The sequence below is a fragment of the Squalius cephalus genome, assembly GCF_949319135.1.
Source record: "Squalius cephalus genome assembly, chromosome: 21".
In the NCBI taxonomy this organism is placed as follows: Eukaryota; Metazoa; Chordata; class Actinopteri; order Cypriniformes; family Leuciscidae; genus Squalius; species Squalius cephalus.
In genome coordinates this window covers 15,374,371-15,392,313 of record NC_137142.1, presented here as the reverse complement: position 1 = coordinate 15,392,313, position 17,943 = coordinate 15,374,371, and the positions used below count along the sequence as shown (strand labels likewise).

General features: G+C 38.3%; 2 protein-coding genes across 7 annotated transcripts in view; one reads left to right on the top strand and one right to left on the bottom strand.

The window, feature by feature from the left end:
* The window catches only part of trim9 (tripartite motif containing 9), a 29,352-nt gene extending 28,137 nt beyond the window's left edge, over positions 1-1,215 (bottom strand). For all 4 annotated transcript variants that reach the window (XM_079856049.1, XM_079856051.1, XM_079856050.1 and 1 more), the window contains exon 1: positions 20-1,215. In XM_079856049.1, the coding sequence (XP_079712175.1) occupies positions 20-859 (840 nt within the window). In that variant the 5' untranslated portion in view covers positions 860-1,215. The remainder of the gene's footprint in view (positions 1-19) is intronic.
* Positions 1,216-8,483: 7,268 nt separating this feature from the next.
* On the top strand, positions 8,484-15,003 carry tmx1 (thioredoxin-related transmembrane protein 1). Of its 3 annotated transcripts, XR_013819523.1 has the most exons (9): positions 8,487-8,709; positions 9,355-9,470; positions 9,576-9,621; positions 10,794-10,922; positions 11,134-11,179; positions 11,667-11,768; positions 13,114-13,177; positions 13,318-13,746; positions 13,893-14,942. XR_013819523.1 is itself a non-coding variant. In XM_079855145.1 (8 exons), the coding sequence occupies exons 1-8, from the start codon at positions 8,534-8,536 to the stop codon at positions 13,488-13,490; spliced, it is 852 nt and encodes a 283-aa protein (XP_079711271.1). In that variant the 5' UTR covers positions 8,487-8,533; the 3' UTR covers positions 13,491-15,003. The 3 variants fall into 3 exon arrangements, 2 of the variants coding, with proteins under 2 accessions (XP_079711270.1, XP_079711271.1); XM_079855145.1 differs by having other exon boundaries at positions 13,318-15,003; XM_079855144.1 differs by having other exon boundaries at positions 8,484-8,709; positions 9,355-9,621; positions 13,318-14,942.
* The last annotated feature ends 2,940 nt before the right edge of the window (positions 15,004-17,943 follow it).

The following is a 17,943-nucleotide window of genomic DNA, read 5'->3' as shown; positions in this document are numbered from 1 at the left end:
CCTCAACCAGTTTCCCCACCTTGTGGAGCTTCCACATGGCCCCCAGCGCTTTGACCTCATGAGTGGAGTGTTTGCCGTCCTCCAGACACTGGTAGCACACGGGGGTCTTACACTGGACGCAGTACATACTCAGGTTCTCCAGCTCGTGCTCGGTGCAGGTGGAGATCTTCCGGGGGCTCGCGCGGCGGCTGATTCTGCCTTGCGCCGGCGGCACGAGCCGGTGTTTGGCCAGCGGACCCCGGGGCGGGTGGCACCGGAGGCGGCACGGGTCGCAGTAGAACACGTCGCATTGCTCGCACATGACCGTCGCCTCGCGGGGACTCTTCTCGCAGAGCTGACACTTGAGCGCGGCCGCTTTGCTCTGCTGGTACCGGTCCACCACTCCCTCGAGCACGCGGTTCTTGGGGAAGCCCCGGAGCCCCCGGTCGTCCAGAGTCAAGCTGCGGTGGCACTGCGGGCAGGTGAGGCAGGAGTTCCGCGGGACCGGCGGCAGGACGCCGGTGTGAGGCAGCAGGTGGTGTTGCGCCTGGGGCGGATGAGGCACGCTAGGGGGGAAAACTCGCACCCCGTTTGGGGACTTCTGGCACGGGGTGGTCGGTGCGCTCACGAACCCGCCGTAAGAGCCGTATCCGCTGTCAGCCTCGCTGTACAGGCTCATCTTATCCAGGTCTAAGTAATCATAATCGGAGACGCCGGAGCCGGACGCGCGGCTGCTCTGCGGGGATTCAGCGTCGGGCGTCTGCACAAGGATGTTTCTCGCGCAGGCCAGGCAGATATTATGCGAGCAGGGCAGGATGATAGGCTCGCGGAAAAACGAGCCGCACACCGGGCATTTTAACTCCTCTTCCATTTCATCCATTTTTGTCGTTCGAGACGAATTCGGAGACTTCCTCTAAACGAATATTCCCACCGATGGCAACTCCGCACGGACGCGTCTCCTTCGCGCTCTCCGTCCTATGCACGGAGGATAGAGGAGGGGGCGGTATAAATTCAGTGGGCGTAGGCTGACTGGTGCACGAGCGCCAACAGCTACTGCTTAAAATCGCTGTCAGTTTATGTGATGAGCTCCAGGAATCCAATCAAACTGACGATGCAAAGCAGGAATGCTTGATGAATTTGAGACACACAGCCAATGTTTGTGGTAGTGCACCTGTTCTCACAGCGCGCCTGATTTTTCCTATCCATCACGCGCGCGTTGGCTACATCACAAGTCAGTCTTCGGTTGTAGTGTTTGACAGCTGAAATGTAGGAGCTAAATCTGAAATGTTCTACCCTAATTGCTGGCCTGGTGGGTGATGATAATTGCCAGCTAAATTTCCATGGTAACCAAAGAGAGAGCAAATTGAGAAATTAGCTAACAGAGGAAATTTGTCAAACACTTTTTGTCAATAGGCTACCGTCAGACAGCGAACGAACGAGCAATTGTTGCTTTTAATAATGTTTAGTTTGTTTATGCTTTGACTTTGCTTTGATCAGGGATATATAATGGCGTTTTAGAATAATGATGCTATAGTCAGGTGTGTGGCAAACTATTATAGTGTAGCTGCTACTGATTTGACCAAATTTTTGACCTCTGTGTTGTAGTGTTTGTGTCATGTGTTTTAGACACGTGTGAACATAGTAAACGTGAGTGCTAGTAGAGGAGTCCAAGAGAGTGTGTGTGGGCGTATTGAGGACGAGGTTGTTGTTTTGTGTGTGTGTGTGTGTGTGTGTGTGTGTGTGTGTGAAAGGCCTGTGATTGAGAGCCATGTGAATTTTGTCCATGTGCCACTCTGGTGGGTAGGCCTATCTGTAGGGGGAAATTAATTGCTTAATCATTTTTATTCTTATGACAGTAATTGGGTCACAGAGCAGAACTGGGGCTAGTTAGTTATTGAGATTCTCAGAGAGAGTCAGCTGTATTTGCATAATCATCTTCAAGGTGATGCTCAGATCTCGACCTTCTGAATCCAAAATGAATCCAAAATCATCAACATTTATTAGAAACTAATGGAGAAATTATGTGTGCAAAAGCAATCCATGTATGGGACACATGCAACACAATGTATTATTGCTTCAGAATATTATGTAAGTGCATGAAACAGTGTTATTTCAGTATCATCTATATTTGAATTAGATTTTTTGTGCCTTTACATATTAGAATGCCTCCACACTGTTGTCATTTATTTTTTATTTTTTGTCGAACCCTATTGATTTGTTGGATTTTTCCGATTTATGTTGAATAGTTAGACATCTGTACGTATAATATTGGTATGTTTGCTTTTTGCATTGTTTTAAGAATTATACAGCACATTGGTCAACTAACTGTTGTTTTTCCTTGCCATGATTTGATGCTACTTAGTTGGCTTGAAGATAATTTGGGGAGGGACATTCTCATGCTAGAGATCATTTGATTGGACAAAAATCTTTGTAGTGCAGATTGCATCATCAATATTTTTGCCTCAGTTTCCAGGAAGAGAAAAAAGTAACTGAATGTATCTGCTATCTTAAATTCTGTCAGAGTTCAGCAGTACTGACCTCAAAGCCCAAAGACATGGACTAAAAGCCACAAAACTTTGTTAAACCATATTTTTCAAACTCTATGTTGCCAGATAAAGACCTGAGAGGTAACATTTTTGAGCAGAAATATCATTTAGACATCATTTAGTGCTATTTTTTTCTGCCAAGATTCAGAAGAACTGAAGTATATCAGAAACCTATGACAACCTCAAGATGCTGATGAGAGTGATTTCTATGTTACAAAACTCTTAATCAAATCAACTTTATATATTAAATTATTTATCTAATCTATTTAATAGATATTTAATTACAGATTTTTCGTCACTTACATCATTATTTGTTGATAAAATGCATTTCACCAACTGTGATGACGCGTTTCCACAGTTATCAACATCGCAAAATCCAGTAGGCCTAAAGATTTTTCATAATTTCATTCTTTTAATACACATTTATAACTCTGTTCTTTGTGTTTAATTCACATACACTACCGGTCAAAAGTTTTAGATCGGTAAGATTTTTAATGCTTTTAAAAGAAGTATCTTCTGCTCACCAAGGCTGCATTTATTTGATTAAAAATATAAACTAAAACAGTCATATTGTGAAATATTATTCCAATTTAAATCAGCTGTTTTCTATGTGAATATACAGTAAAGTGTAATTTATTCCTGTGATCAAAGCTGAATTTTCAGCATAATTTCTCCAGTCTTCAGTGTCACATGATCCTTCAGAAATCATTCTAATATGATGATTTGATGCTCAAGAAACATTTATGATTATTATCAGTGTTGAAAACAGTTATTTACATTTTTATTTCATGATGCTATGATGAATAGAAAGTTCAAAAGAACAACATTTATCTGAAATGGAAAGCTTTTGTAACATTAAACACTACCCTTCAAAAGTTTGGGGTCAGTAAGAATTTTTATTTTATTTTTGGGGGAAAGAACTAAAAGAAGTCAATACTTTTATTCATCAAGGATGAGTTAAACTGATCAGAAGTTACAGTAAAGACATTTATAATGTTAGAAAATACTCTATTTTAAATAAATGCTGTTCTTTTGAACTTTCTATTCATCACAGAATTTTGGAAAAAAAATTGTACACAACTGTTTTCAACATTGAAAATAATGAATGTTTTTTGATCATCAAATCATATTAGAATGATTTCTGAAGGATCATGTGACACTGAAGACTGGAGTAATGATGCTGAAAATTCAGCTTTGATCACAGGAATAAATTATGTTTAAAATATATTAAAATAGAAAACAGTAATTTTAAATTGTCATAATATTTCACAATATTACTGTTTTTTTTTATTGTTTTTTATCAAATAAATGCAGCCTTGAAGAGACTTCTTTTAAAAACATAAAAAATCTTACCGATCTCAAACTTTTGACCAGTAGTGTATATACTCTAAGTTTCTAATCATACTGTGTTATTACCTTGGAATTAAATTACAGAAAAAAAGAACTTAAAAACAAATTCACACGCAAGTGAAGGAGTGATGGCAAATTTCACATCATTCTCTCTTATGAATGCTATAATCAATCTCTCTATATTTTTCCCTCTTTCGGAAAGTCTTGGAAATTATATCATGGATTTTTATTTTTTTGCTATTGGAGCAAATGGGAATACAAAATTTTGCTGTTGCCTCCCATTCACCTCTATAGAACTTTACCCAATGACGACTTCTGCTTCTGAGAACCACAGAAATGTGAAAAGAGTCCGTTCTCAAAGCTTGTGTTGCTCAAGCAACCGATCTCTAAAGACCAGCAAGGACAGCGATTGTACTCGCAGCTGCACAGTAAACCTAGAACAGCTCTGCAACTCTCTCTGGCTCTCAGCTTCAGTCTGTCCATCTGGAGCTGCTCTTGGTGAAGGAGGTGATGCTCAATCTTCTGAAAGATTTTGGAGACTTAAAATCTCCAGGCAGAAGGAGTCGCAGCTCCAGAAATTGGCTTGGACTGTGTCCCTATAACTCAACATAGAATATCTACATCCCAGCTGTAGAGATTTAGAGTTCTGCGTCAAACAGGAATCAATCAGACCGTGCTGTGTGTGGATTTAGTGTTAAGTTCTTTTTTTTTTCTTCTGTTTGAGTGCACAAGCTGTTCATCATCCACAGTTACATAAAAGCTGTAATGCAATCTAATGAAGACAACCCGCATCTATAATAGGGTTTTTATGAGTATGCCTGTCCATTAGCATATGTGTGTGGCAGTAGTTCACAGAATGCAATTTATTTTTGGTACATCTGAAAATGAGCAGGCTCTTTCTATGATGCTGAGAGTAGGCAGCGACTTGCATAACAGGTAAAAGCCTGTTTGAGATTGAGGATGAGAAATAGAGGGGGAAAGTAGATTTATATATCCACCTACTCCTATTCATGCTGTCTCCGGCGTTTTCTCTCCTCCCACGTGCATCCTGTCGCGTGTGTGTGTGTGTGTGTGTGCAGACGTCAGTGAGAACGGTCACCGCGTAACACTCCGTAGATGGTGTTAACCGGATGAAATGAGAAATGGACGGAGAAGATACTTTTAATCACATAATAATGTTCTCTGCAGATTTAAGCCTCCTGATTTCTCATCTTTCTATTTATTTTATTAATTTATTTGTTTGCTTGTTACTTTTTAAACTGATTTTTTGAAATCCAGTTTTTGATTTTTTTTGTCCCAGACCCCAGACCCATCGTTAAAAAATATGATTATATTAATTAATGCGTGAAAATGATTGATATCAGTTTTATATCAGTTTATTTCCACTGCAATGAACAATGTTTCTATCTAATAACGTTTTTATCTGTAAGTTACTGTCCTTGGTTACCAAGGAAACTAAATGATGAGTGAAAGGCATGCTTGAGATAAAATGTGAGACATGATGTGTGAGGACACTTGACATGATGTGTGAACGGAATATTTTTATTGCACGTCATTTGCAATTAGATTCAAATTATGCACGTGTGAAAATATTACTTAATGTGTGTATTAGGATGCATAAAATGCTAACAATGTATTCTAGATATCTAGTAATTTTATTCCAAAAATGTTTCACATATAATTTTCACCGTTGTCATGTTCACGACAGAATGTTATCAAACACAGTACATCATTTGAGATGGGGTGTAAATAACGTTTCAGATCAATTACAGATCAACATTCACAAAGCCAGACATTGATGAAGAAATACACAAAATAAGCAGCTTTGGGGGAAAAAAAATTATATTTGACTTAATTTTACACAACAGACAGGCCTATATATAAATATACAGTATACCCCTCACGTTTCAACAAACATTTTAGTATATCTTCTCAAGGGACAATACTATAGAAATGAAACTTGGATATTTTAGAGTAGTCAATGTGCTGCTTGTATAGCAGTATTTACTGTCCTCTGAAAATAACTCAACATACAGCCATTATTGTCAAAATAGCTGGCAACAAAAGTGAGTACACCCTAAGTGAACATGTCAAAACTGTGTCCAAAGTGTCAACATTTTGTGTGAGCACCATTGTTATCTAGCACTGCCTCCTATGGAGTTCACCAGAGCTGCACAGGTTGTTGCTGGGACCCTCTTCCACTCCTCCATAATGACATCTCGGAGCTGCTGGATGTTAGACACATGGTGCTTCTCCACCTTCTGCTTGAGGACGCCCCACAGATGCTCAATAGGGTTCAGGTCTGGAGAAATACTTGGCCACTCCATCACCTTCAGCTTCCCCAGCAAGGCAGTTGTCATCTTGGCGGTGTGTTTGGGGTCGTTATCAGCCGTTCGGCCCAGTTTCTGAAGGGAGGGCATCATGTTCTGCTTCAGAATGTCACAGTACATGTTGGAATCCATGTTTCCCTCAATGAAGCGCAGCTCCCCACCATCAGCACTCATGCAGCCCCAGAACATGATGCTACCACCACCATGCTCGACTGGCAAGACATAATGTTCTTGGTACTCCTCACCAGGGCGTCGCCACACATGCTGGACACCACCTGAGCCAAACAAGTTAATCTTAGTCTCATCAGTCCATTAATTCATGCTCTTGGATAGGTTGTTTTCAGCAAACTGTTTGCAGGCTTTCTTGTGAGCCAGCTTCAGAAGAGGCTTCCTTCTGGGACGACGGCCATGCAAACCGACTTGTTTCAGTGTGCGGCGTATCTGAGCACTGACAAGCTGACCTTACGCTTCTGCAACCTCATGCTGTTCCTGTTCCAAGTGGAACCTGTCTTGGAAAATCTCTGTATGACCCTGGCCTGAACTGTTACTCAGTGTCAGGGTGTTACCAATCTTCTTATAGCCTAGGCCATCTTTGTGGAGAGCAACAATTCTAATTCTCAATTCCTTAGAGCAGGGTTCACCAATCTCGGTCCTGGAGGGCCGCTGTCCTGCAGAGTTTAGCTCCAACCCCAATTAAACACACCTGAGCCAGCTAATCAAGGTCTCACTAGGCATACTAGAAACTTTCAAACAGGTGTGTTGGAGCTGGTTGGAGCTAAACTCTGCAGGGACAGCGGCCCTCCAGGACCGAGATTGGTGAACCCTGCCTTAGAGAGTTCTTTGCCATGAGGTGCCATGCTGAACATCCAGTGGTCAGTATGAGAGAATTGTACTCAAAGCACAAATTTGAACTGCTCTAATACAAGATACACAAATATGTATGGTCCTGTCAAGCAGACAAAAACATGAACATGATGAATAGGACATGTGGCTTTGCATTGTTAAACGACGTATATGTTGAGTTATTTTCAGAGGACAGTATATTAAATACTGCTATACAAGCAGTCATATAACTGTTATATATATATATATATATATATATATATATATATATATATATATATATATCAGCCGTTCATATATCATATATATATACACACACAGTATCTCGCAAAAGTATATATATATACCCCTTTCTCGTTAAAACAGTTACATTAATCTCAGGAATCTCATGAATATGTACATTTTTAACATATTCACTGTGGAAAAGAAATTATCACATCACTGCTGTCATTAGCACTCATTTGTCAGCAGAGAGAAAGAGTGTATGTGTGTGTGGGCCGGTTTTTTTTTTTTTTCACTTTTACAAAAAAAATCTTTTCTCGATTGATCTACACACACACACACACACACACACACACACACACACACACATACACACTCTCTCTCTCTCTCTCTCTCTCTCTCACTCACTCTCCCTCTCTCTTTCTCTCTCTGTAAATCTACAATTGTCGAGATTTTATATTCTCCTAGGATTCACAACAAAACAGTGCAGTAAAATCAAGACAGAGCTCATAGCGCCACCTTGTGTTTTAACATTTTTTTGTCCCAATAAAAAGAAAAAGCAAACCGTTCTTTCGTCTATTTTATTTAACAGTCTGATAAGTTCTTTTTTTGCAAATTATAAATGTTACATACATCTTAAACTTCAAATTACATAATGAATTATATGTAAATTAAATTGATTATTTAATTTCAGGCAAATATAATAGAAAATATATTACCTAAATTCAAAATAAATACTTAAAAATAAAATTAATTATAAACATTTTCTACTATATATATATATATATATATATATATATATATATATATATATATATATATATATATATATATATATATATATATATATATATATATATATAACATTTATTTAATACATATATTAATAGAATATTTTTATAATACATTTTATTTTTTTTAAGGTAGAAAAATACCTAATAGAAGATGAAACAAGACAAACATTTTTAATGGAATAATCAAACAGTATAGTATTTTCATGGAATAACTTTAATATAATACAAAGGGCCACATATGATGTAAAATTAAATAAAAAAATAAATTAAATTAAAATCATATGTTAATTAGGCATAAGTGTCTGGAAGTGGGTTAAATTATGTTGTAAACCATAGACTGTAAAAAAAAAAAAAAAAAAAAGTTACCTTTTCAAACGCTGTGCGTCATGACGTCAATGACTTGGCCCCGCCCATCAGCAGCACGTGGGAGTGGAGGCGGAAGCGGAAGGGAAGCAGTGGGCGCTGAAACATGGCGTGCACATACACACGCAGAGTCAGGGGGATGACAGCCGGCGTGTGTGTATTTTCTGCGTTTATCGCAACATGTGTGATGCTGCAGCCCGCATCGGCCAAGCCGGGTAAATTAAGAGAAATCACAGATGGAAACTGGGAGGAAATCCTGACTGGAGAATGGATGATCGAGTTGTGAGTTATTAGATTGAGTTGTGCAAAAAAAGTGTGTGTTTATTTTTGCATTACCATTACCAGTGTTACACATGATAATAATTACACAACAATAACTTCAGATTATTTCATTATTTTTTTACTGCCGTGTTCTTGTACTGGGCTCAGGTTAGAGGAAGTTCTGTAGTTTTGAAGTTAATGAAGGGATGTAATCATTTAATCAGCCTCATGTTGATCCAACCTCATGATTTTCTTCCTTCTATGAAGAAGAAAAAGGACATATTAGACAGAATGATAACCTCAGTCACCGTTCACTTTAATTGTATGTAAAACGGATGCGAAGAAACTGAATGGTGACTGAGGCTGTCATTCTGCATAACATCTCCTTTTGTATTCCACACAAGAAAGCCATACAGCTTTGGAAAAACACGATAGTGAGTAAATGATGTCAGAAAATTATCCATCCTTTTTATGCATTGCCTTCCAAAAAATACTTAAGTTGACAGTCTTTTTTTCCCTGCACAGCACGCTTCCTCCTGCTAGAGCCATCGAACAAGAGGATTGTAGTTAAATAGATCCCATGGAAAACAAATGAGCCTCAGTGTCTTTGTGTCTCCTCTGGCTGGGATTGTGTTATTGGATTAAAGGTTTGTCTGTCTACTGCAGCTTTGCTCCATGGTGTCCGGCCTGCCAGCAGCTCCAGCCCGTGTGGAATGAGTTTGCAGAATGGGGAGAAGATTTGGGAGTGAGCATTGCCAAAGTGGACGTCACCGAGCAGCCGGGTATGCAGTTATCTCCTCACATCTGGCTCCTCTGCTCACCTGATCTCCTGTCCTTACGAGTCTCACTCCATTCTCTCTCTCTCTCTCTCTCTCTCTGTTCTGCAGGTTTGAGTGGGAGGTTTATCATCACAGCTCTCCCAACTATCTACCAGTGAGTTTCATTCTATTTACACACATTTGACCCTGTCTAGAATTTAGTTAGTTGGTAATTAGTGATAGATATATAGATAGATTCACCAAAGTTGCATTTATTTAATGAAAAATACAGTCAAACATTACCCTGGAAATCCAGGCCTAAATCTAAAAGATTAATGGTCTGGCGTCGACTAATGAAAATCGCCCAGCTCGAGGGGCGGCACCAAGAATGGATTTGAAAATCTCACTGCACGCAGTTGGATAACACTACGACCAATCACAACAATAAACCCCATACGCTTAGTGGTAGTGGTAGATCAGACTCTTGCTGTATCCGGCCGGCAAAACAGCAAAACAGCAAAAACGGCGTCCTTCTTGCAAAGGAATGATTCGAGCGGCGTCTTCTGTTCCTGTATTAGATAAAAAGCCAAGTCTAACTCGTTCATTGTAGCGGCCAAAGCCGTTTCAAACAACTGGTGTTCATCCATAGCCATCTTGCAATGTTTACTAATGATTTCGATGTCACAGCGCTGTCGTCATCTGTTTAGCTCGCCTCTGGCCCGCCTATATCAGATAACCCGATGTGATTGGTGCAGCTCGGATACAAGGGCATATTTAATGAGCATCATTACTCGACACCAGAGTAACTCGCTGAGCAAATTCAACTTGTGCTCTCGCGAGAACTCTGGATTACCACGGTAGTCAAACGTAGTAAAATCGTGAAAAATTATTACAATTTAAAATGACAGTTTTCTTTATTCCTGTGATGCAAAGCTGAATTTTCAGCATCATTACCCAGTTTTCAGTCACATGATCCGGCATAAATCATTCTAATATGCTGATATGGTCTGAAGTAACATTTCTCATTATCATCAATGTTGAAAACAGTTGCTTTTTTGAGGAAACCGTGATTCATTTCAGGATTCTTTGATGAATAGAAAGTTTGAAGAACAATATTTATTTGTAAAAAGAAATTATTGATGTAATTTTTGATCAATTTAATGGGTCCTTGATGAATAAAAGGGTCTTTCTGACTTTCTGACTCCAAACTATTGAACAGTTGTATTAAGGTAGGTAGATAGATAGACACCAGCAATTGTTTTGTTTTCAGTCTTGTGCACCGTCCCTGTGTGTTGGGCGTAAACTCCGTTATAAATGGTTATATATGATTGTGTGTGTGTGTTGCAGCTGTAAAGATGGTGTGTTTCGGAGATATCAAGGAGCCCGATCTAAAGACGACTTCCTGAACTTCATTGATGAGAAGAAATGGCAGAGCATAGAGCCGGTCTCTTCCTGGTTCGGCCCCTCTTCCTTCCTGTGAGTAATCGTAGTGCGTGTGGGTGGTTTCAAATTCTGTAATAAATGCAAAGGCCTCTGGGTGAGTCTGGCAAAGTCTCCAGGAAACCTGCAGCCTGTGGTTAATGTAAAACTTGTTTCATAAGGCAGCATACTATAAATGTACAGCTGTCAAACTATTTTTACAGTTGATGTGATAAAATGTCTTTGACTGATATTTTTTTAATTGTAGGATGAACGCAATGTCAGCCCTCTTTAAGTTATCCATGTTCATCAGGGTGAGTGTGTTTGTCTGTTAATATTAAACTGCATTCCTCTCAGACCTGTGTATTTAATTGTATTATTTTCTTAGCAATTTTGTGAATAATTTAAGAGTTACAATTTACCCACACAAATAATTTATACCTCAAGCTAATGGTGAAGGAACCAGCAACAGACAGTGAGGGAAAATATACACTCAAATAGTCAATGTAAATGTAAAATAAACTTCCTGATTTAAAGAAGAGGGGACGATTGCCTGACTGTACATTATCCTGAATATGACACAGCTACTTAAAAAAATAAACAAAAAATGGAATTTGTAATCTGATTTGGTTCAAATTATTTTATTGCATGAGCTTTTTGTAAGCATAATTTGAAGCCAGTGGAAAGTAAACTTATTTAATTGTTATAATGATTTTGTAATAAATACCTGATATATTTATAATCTGCTCATGGATTTTTTTCATGCAGTAATTTAAATGATCTTTTAACCTTGTGTTTCAGCATTGCCATAATTACTTAACGGAGCAGCTGGGCGTCCCGGTTTGGGGCTCGTATGGGATATTTGCCCTGGCAACACTCATCTCAGGATTGACTCTTGGATTGGTGAGTGTACACAAATACACTACCTTGTATTTTCTTGTGCTCATTCTCTTATTTTCAACAAGGTTGCATTTATATATATATTTATATATCTTTTCAAAATCTTATTAACCCCAATCTTTTGAACATTAGTGTACCTAAGATCAGTTTCAAGTGTAATTTTGGAGTGGATAATCCCAGAATGCACTGCAACAAGCTCATTCATATAGGGGCCATTTACACGAATTTAAAACTTTTTGTGTTTTGGCCTTTCGATTACACAACAACAGCGTTTTGGTGGTCTGAAAACGGGATTTAAAGTGCAAGTATTTGAAAACGATATCGTTTTCAACTCTGTGTAAACCACAAAAACACGAATTTGTGAAAATGGTGACGTATGCGTATGACATGTTCAGTCTATAGGCACGTTCTGTTTCTTTACAAAGTGGCATCATCATCTACTGGCCTGGCAGCCTTATAGTGTTTTTAGTTGTTTCCGCAGATCCGTGTGAACGAGGATCATTTTGACAACAGTAGACGCGTTTCCATTACCCTTCAAATTGCAAAAATTTAAATTGCGAATTGAAAATACGCCCAATGGAAACGCGTCAATTTCGCAAAAACTCCCATTTATCGCAAAAAGGTTTTTACGCTCGCATGAGGTGGTTTTTCAGGCAATTCGAAAAAGAAATATTTCGCAAAACTGCAATGGAAACAGTTTTTGCGCATTTACAGGTCACCTGACGTAGACGACACAGTACGTTTGGACAGAATACGAGACAGGGTTCTTTATTAAATTCATAATAGACAGAAGTATTACAGGAATACTGGATTCTAAACCTCAAAGAAATGCCACAATCAAGACCTCGAAGCAGAAATGAGGGAGAAACACCCAGAAACACTTCATATGTGCCGCTCTCAAGTATAAGGGTCTTTCCTTGCCATTAATGATTGGATACGTCTCCTTTGATTAATAGTAATGGCCAGTGCGGTGGCTGAGATGCATAAACCTACCAACATCCGTTGCTATGATTTTTGGAATGACCTATCACGAGAGGAAAAAACGAAGTTTTAGTCGCATAACATCGGTTAATGGAAATGCCGTCATTTCGCAATAGTTTTCTGTCGACATTTAGGAAAAATCGCAAGAGTTTTGCGTAAATCTGTAATGGAAACGCACGCGCCTATTGTCTTCTGTAAGCAAAAAAAGCGCAAAGGAACAACTTAGTATATCGTTGTCGTGTAAATGTACCCTATATATTCCCTTAAGTATTAGCTTATTCATTAGCTTTGAACATGTTAACGTCAAACTCCATTGGAATCAATTGTCAGTCACGTCTCCCTGATTTCATGTTATTTCCTCTCTCAGGTGCTGGTTTTCGTCGCAGATTTTGTGTTCCCATCACGACGACTTTCACCAGATTATCACCACAGTAAGTGTGAATGTTTATATGAAACCTATGCCTGCTTGACTACGGGAACTTCTAACGTAACAGAGATCGATTAAAACTCAACCTAGTGTAAAAAGCAAAGACGATATTGTGTAATTGTGGACGCGTGAATGTTTCTGTAGGGAAACTGCTTGCGGGGCAGGTGCGTCTCCTGCAGCAATCTGAAGATGAGCAGGAAGCGGATGGAGAGGAAGAGGATGATGAAGACGAGTACGGGGGAAAGACTGAAGAGTGGCAGCCGGTGGGTGACACCGTCAGAAGAAGAGGTTTGGGTGTGCCGGAGGAGGACACCTAGAGGACTGGAGAGGAACTGCCTCACTGTGCACAAAATCGCTACACAAACCGCATCGCAACGGCAATGCCCTCACGTGCTGCCATAGCAGCGCTCATTGAGCTTGATGATATCACGTATGATGTCATAGCTCCTTTCTGAAAGATTGATGTGGTTGTGCTTTTCTCTCTATCTTGCCGCAGGTTTGCGTTTTCTCTTTTCCACCTGTCCAGTTTTAATTATTACACCTCTTGCTATGCATTATGTGCACACAGTGTGTGTGTGAGAGCAGTGCTTCTCAAAGCTGTCCTGGTCACCCACCACTGCACATTTTTATCAGTAACACCCCATTTAAGTCTTGCAGTCTCTACTAATGAGATGACGAGTTGAATCAGGTGTGTCAGATGAGGATGATTCCCAGGACAGCTTTGAGAAGCACTGTGTTAGAGGAATATAAGCACCTACTTTAAGGAATTTCACGACACACAGCTGCAATATTCCCCTTACAAATACTGAGCAAATAACCAAGATCAAACAACGACCTCACTGTGAAATTAGGCTTTTGGGAATGTGAAAGGTTTTGTGCTTTACTTTGTAAATATTTTATTATTTGAGCTTTTTGGATGTTGGAATTTTCAGTTTGCTGTTTTAAATGTTTTTTCTTCCATATAGAGATCAGATTCATACTTTTTTGTGTTTGGTTTTTGTGTTATTGAAGCTTTGGGACATGCCTGAATTAACACGTGAGTGTGTGTGATTGTGATTATGATTATTATTTGACACCGAAAGACACTTTTATTAGTTGTCCTATAGACATGATTTGTGTTCTTATATTTTACTTTAAATGAGTTTCATTCATTTTACCTTCCACACCCTGTTTCCTTCAATATTGTTTGTTGAATAACGCATAGGCATACGGTATCCGATTCATTTGAACTGGTGTATCACGTTATACAGTGGATTTTAGGATGTATATTTGAATTGTGTCTTGGTCTTCCAAGTAGTTTTCTTATTATCTTTCCGTTACTATACTTTGACCTCTGACCCTTGACTGATCCACTAGAATTAAAGTGCTTCTCAAAATGTTCTGCTTAATTGTCCACAGCAGAACGATTCTAACGTGTAAATGCCTGCATTTACAACTTTATTGCTCAAAGCGTGTGTGTGTGAGAGAGAGGTTTTGGAATGTTTCTGTATTTGAGACTGTAAATCAGCACTGTTAATAAACAGTCTAAAGCTGATGTGCTGTGTGATTTCACAGAAAATGCTAATTTTGTTGGCCTTTATTGTACAGTTTTGCATTTCACTTCACATTTAGTGATGCATATGTACACTGATGTTCAAAAAGAGGTTTTTGAAGTCTCTTATGCTCACCAATGTTGCGTTTAGATATTACAAGATTGAATTAATTTAATGCTTCCTTGCTGAATTAAAGTATTAATATCCTTAAAATAAAATAAAAATCTTACTGGCTCTAAACTTTTGTACAGTAGCCCAAAGAAGTATTTGGACAATAAATGAATATGATTGCATTAGTACAACAGAAGTGCCACATGTCAGCTTAGATTGGGGGCCCTTTGAAAAAGGTCTCGGACAAAGAGGGACCTTGGAGTCAAAAAGATTGAGAAACTCTCCTCTGACACGCATAATATTCACCATATGCTTGCACATTGGAAAATATGTCAAATGCATTTGCATCTCTAGAGGGCAGTATTTTTTAAGGTTTCACTCCTCCACAAATGACCTAGAGCTAAGAAATTCTCTGCCATGGCCTCATCGTGTGAGTTTATTTGTACTGAAAACCACACAAATGGATTGAAGCCCTTTTGTGTCATCTCTCTGAAGAGCTTGTTCCAATCCATGCCAGAAATAAGTGGGGGAAAACAACACAACCATTTATTTTATGATATCTCCTACTATTAACCTGAAAGTTGCCAATTTTATTGAACGGACATGACTGATACACCACTCAACTAATTTTTGGATTCAGCAGGGATTCTCCAGTCGCAGTGTGTGTTCATCAGAACTGGATGGTACTGCTCACTGATCCAAAACTAACATCTGGAAACTTCTTTCTCTTTTCTTGTCTCACAGACACACACTTTCACTGTTCCAGAAAACAGCTGCTACTGCTGGAAATGGTTTTCACATCTTCAGTACATGCATCTGGTAGTTGTTTAAGCCAGAATACGCAGGATCCTGATTCTGATGTTTGGAGATTTCTGTCCTACACAAAAGCTACATACCTATACATTTGACAAAATTGGCGGTTTTATCACTATATATGTTACATCTTCTACGTATTTATTGTGTATCTATCTATCTATCTATCTATCTATCTATCTATCTATCTATCTATCTATCTATCTATCTATCTATCTATCTATCTATCTACACATGTTGGGTTTTCATGTTTTATGGGGACTTTCCATAGACATGATTTTTATACTGTACAAACTGTATATTCTATCCCCTAAACCCTACCCCTAAACCTACTCATCACAGAAAACTTTCTGCATTTTTACATTTACATTAAAAAAAACATCACTTATTAAGATTTATAAGCTGTTTTCCATAAGGGGACCAAAATACAAACAGACACAGACACACACACACACACACACACACACACACACACACACACACACACACACACACGAATAGTATAATCATCAAATAAATTAATCATGGTTAAATATTTATAGGATTTAATATTGTTTTGGTCTTTGCACACATGTGAAATCCCACACACGTATACATAATATTCCATGGAAGTATCTTGTTTTTCCCAACCTGTCAGTTTGTGTTATGCATGTTGTTCAATGGTGAGAAAATTCGAAAGAAGTATTCATTGTCAGATACACGTACACACATTGCTGGAGGCTGTCTTTGCCATTAACTTGTGCCTATAACCAATGACATTGTCTGATATTGAAACTCTTTCACACACACAAAAGAAGAGTTCTCTGTGTCTGACATCCTCCTCTCCTGTCCTCAGGGATATGCTAACCTCCTTTTCAGATGTTCTACTTTGATTATGTTACTCCACATTTTCTTTTTTTAAATTCACATGCAGGATGTTCCCAATCTAAAAATCAATGGCACAACCTTGAAATCCAATGATAACATGTAAAAAATGAGTTTTATTTGAAGGTGCAAGAAGTCTAACGTTTCATTCATGTGACTGTGTGAAACCAAACACTACCCTCAAACAGTGCACGGTATGTGACGGCCTCAGATAATGTTACTACATCAACAAAATATGAAGTCTTAATGTTGACACAACAAACTGCTGTCGTCCACTGATACATATGGTGCACATAATCTGCCAAGGCACTGATCTCAGTATTGTGAAAATAAAAAAGTGCCATCACAGCCAGATCAAGCTGACTGCAGTGTTAAATTACAACATAAGATAGTGCTGCATTGTTAAAGGAATTAGCAGAGAGAGATGAGAATGCATCATTAGCACAGCATAAAATCAAACAAAATGATTTTTTCTTACTGTTCAAAAGTTTGCCGTCAGTAAGACTTTTTTAAAAGAAATATATAGGCCTACTTTTATTAAGCAAAGATGCATTAAATTGATCAAAAGTGACAGTAAATATATTTAAAATGTTACAAATGATTATGTTTCAAATAAATGCTGTTCTTTTGAACCTCCTATTCATCAAGAAATCCTGAAAAGAAATCATGGTTTTCACAAACATTAAAAGCAGCACAACTGTTTTCAACACTGATAATAATCAGAAATCTTTCTTGAGCATAAAATCAACATATTAGAATGATTTTTAAAGGAACATGTGACACTGAAGACTGGAGAAATGATGCTGAAAATTCAGCTTTGCCATCACAGAAATAGATTACGTGTTAAAATATATATTTTTTAACCTCCATCCTTCCCTCGCACTTTGTAACACTAACACATCTCCCCTCGCGAGGCAAAATGATTTTATTATTTTATTATTTTATTTTATTTAGCTTTAAATTACTAGATTCAATCAACCAATAATAAATAAATAGTAATTTAGGCACAAAATAACACTATTTCATGCATAACCCTTTTAATTCAGCTCAAAATATCTTACATTGGGTGTGTTTGCCGACCTCTTGTGGAAAAAAAATTATATAACATGATATTTCATGACTCTTGCCACTAGATGGCCTTATAGTGAGCTGTTCCACTGGGTCCTAAAGTAATTTCTCTTCAGTATGCATTTAGACACACAAGTTACATGTAGACATTATAAAATAATGTTTTGGTTAAGTTTTAGCATTTTTAGTTTGAATTTTGAGCATTTATAGGTTTATCTATGTGTAGGCCTGAAGCATTCCTCACATTCCATTTATAAGGGGGTCAAATTGACCCTTGCGGGAAGGATTTGTTACTTTTTTAAATTTCAACCACAAAACTCCTTGAATCCATTATTTTTTTTTGTGTGTATTCGTGGTTCAAGTGTGACAAAAGACCTAAGGT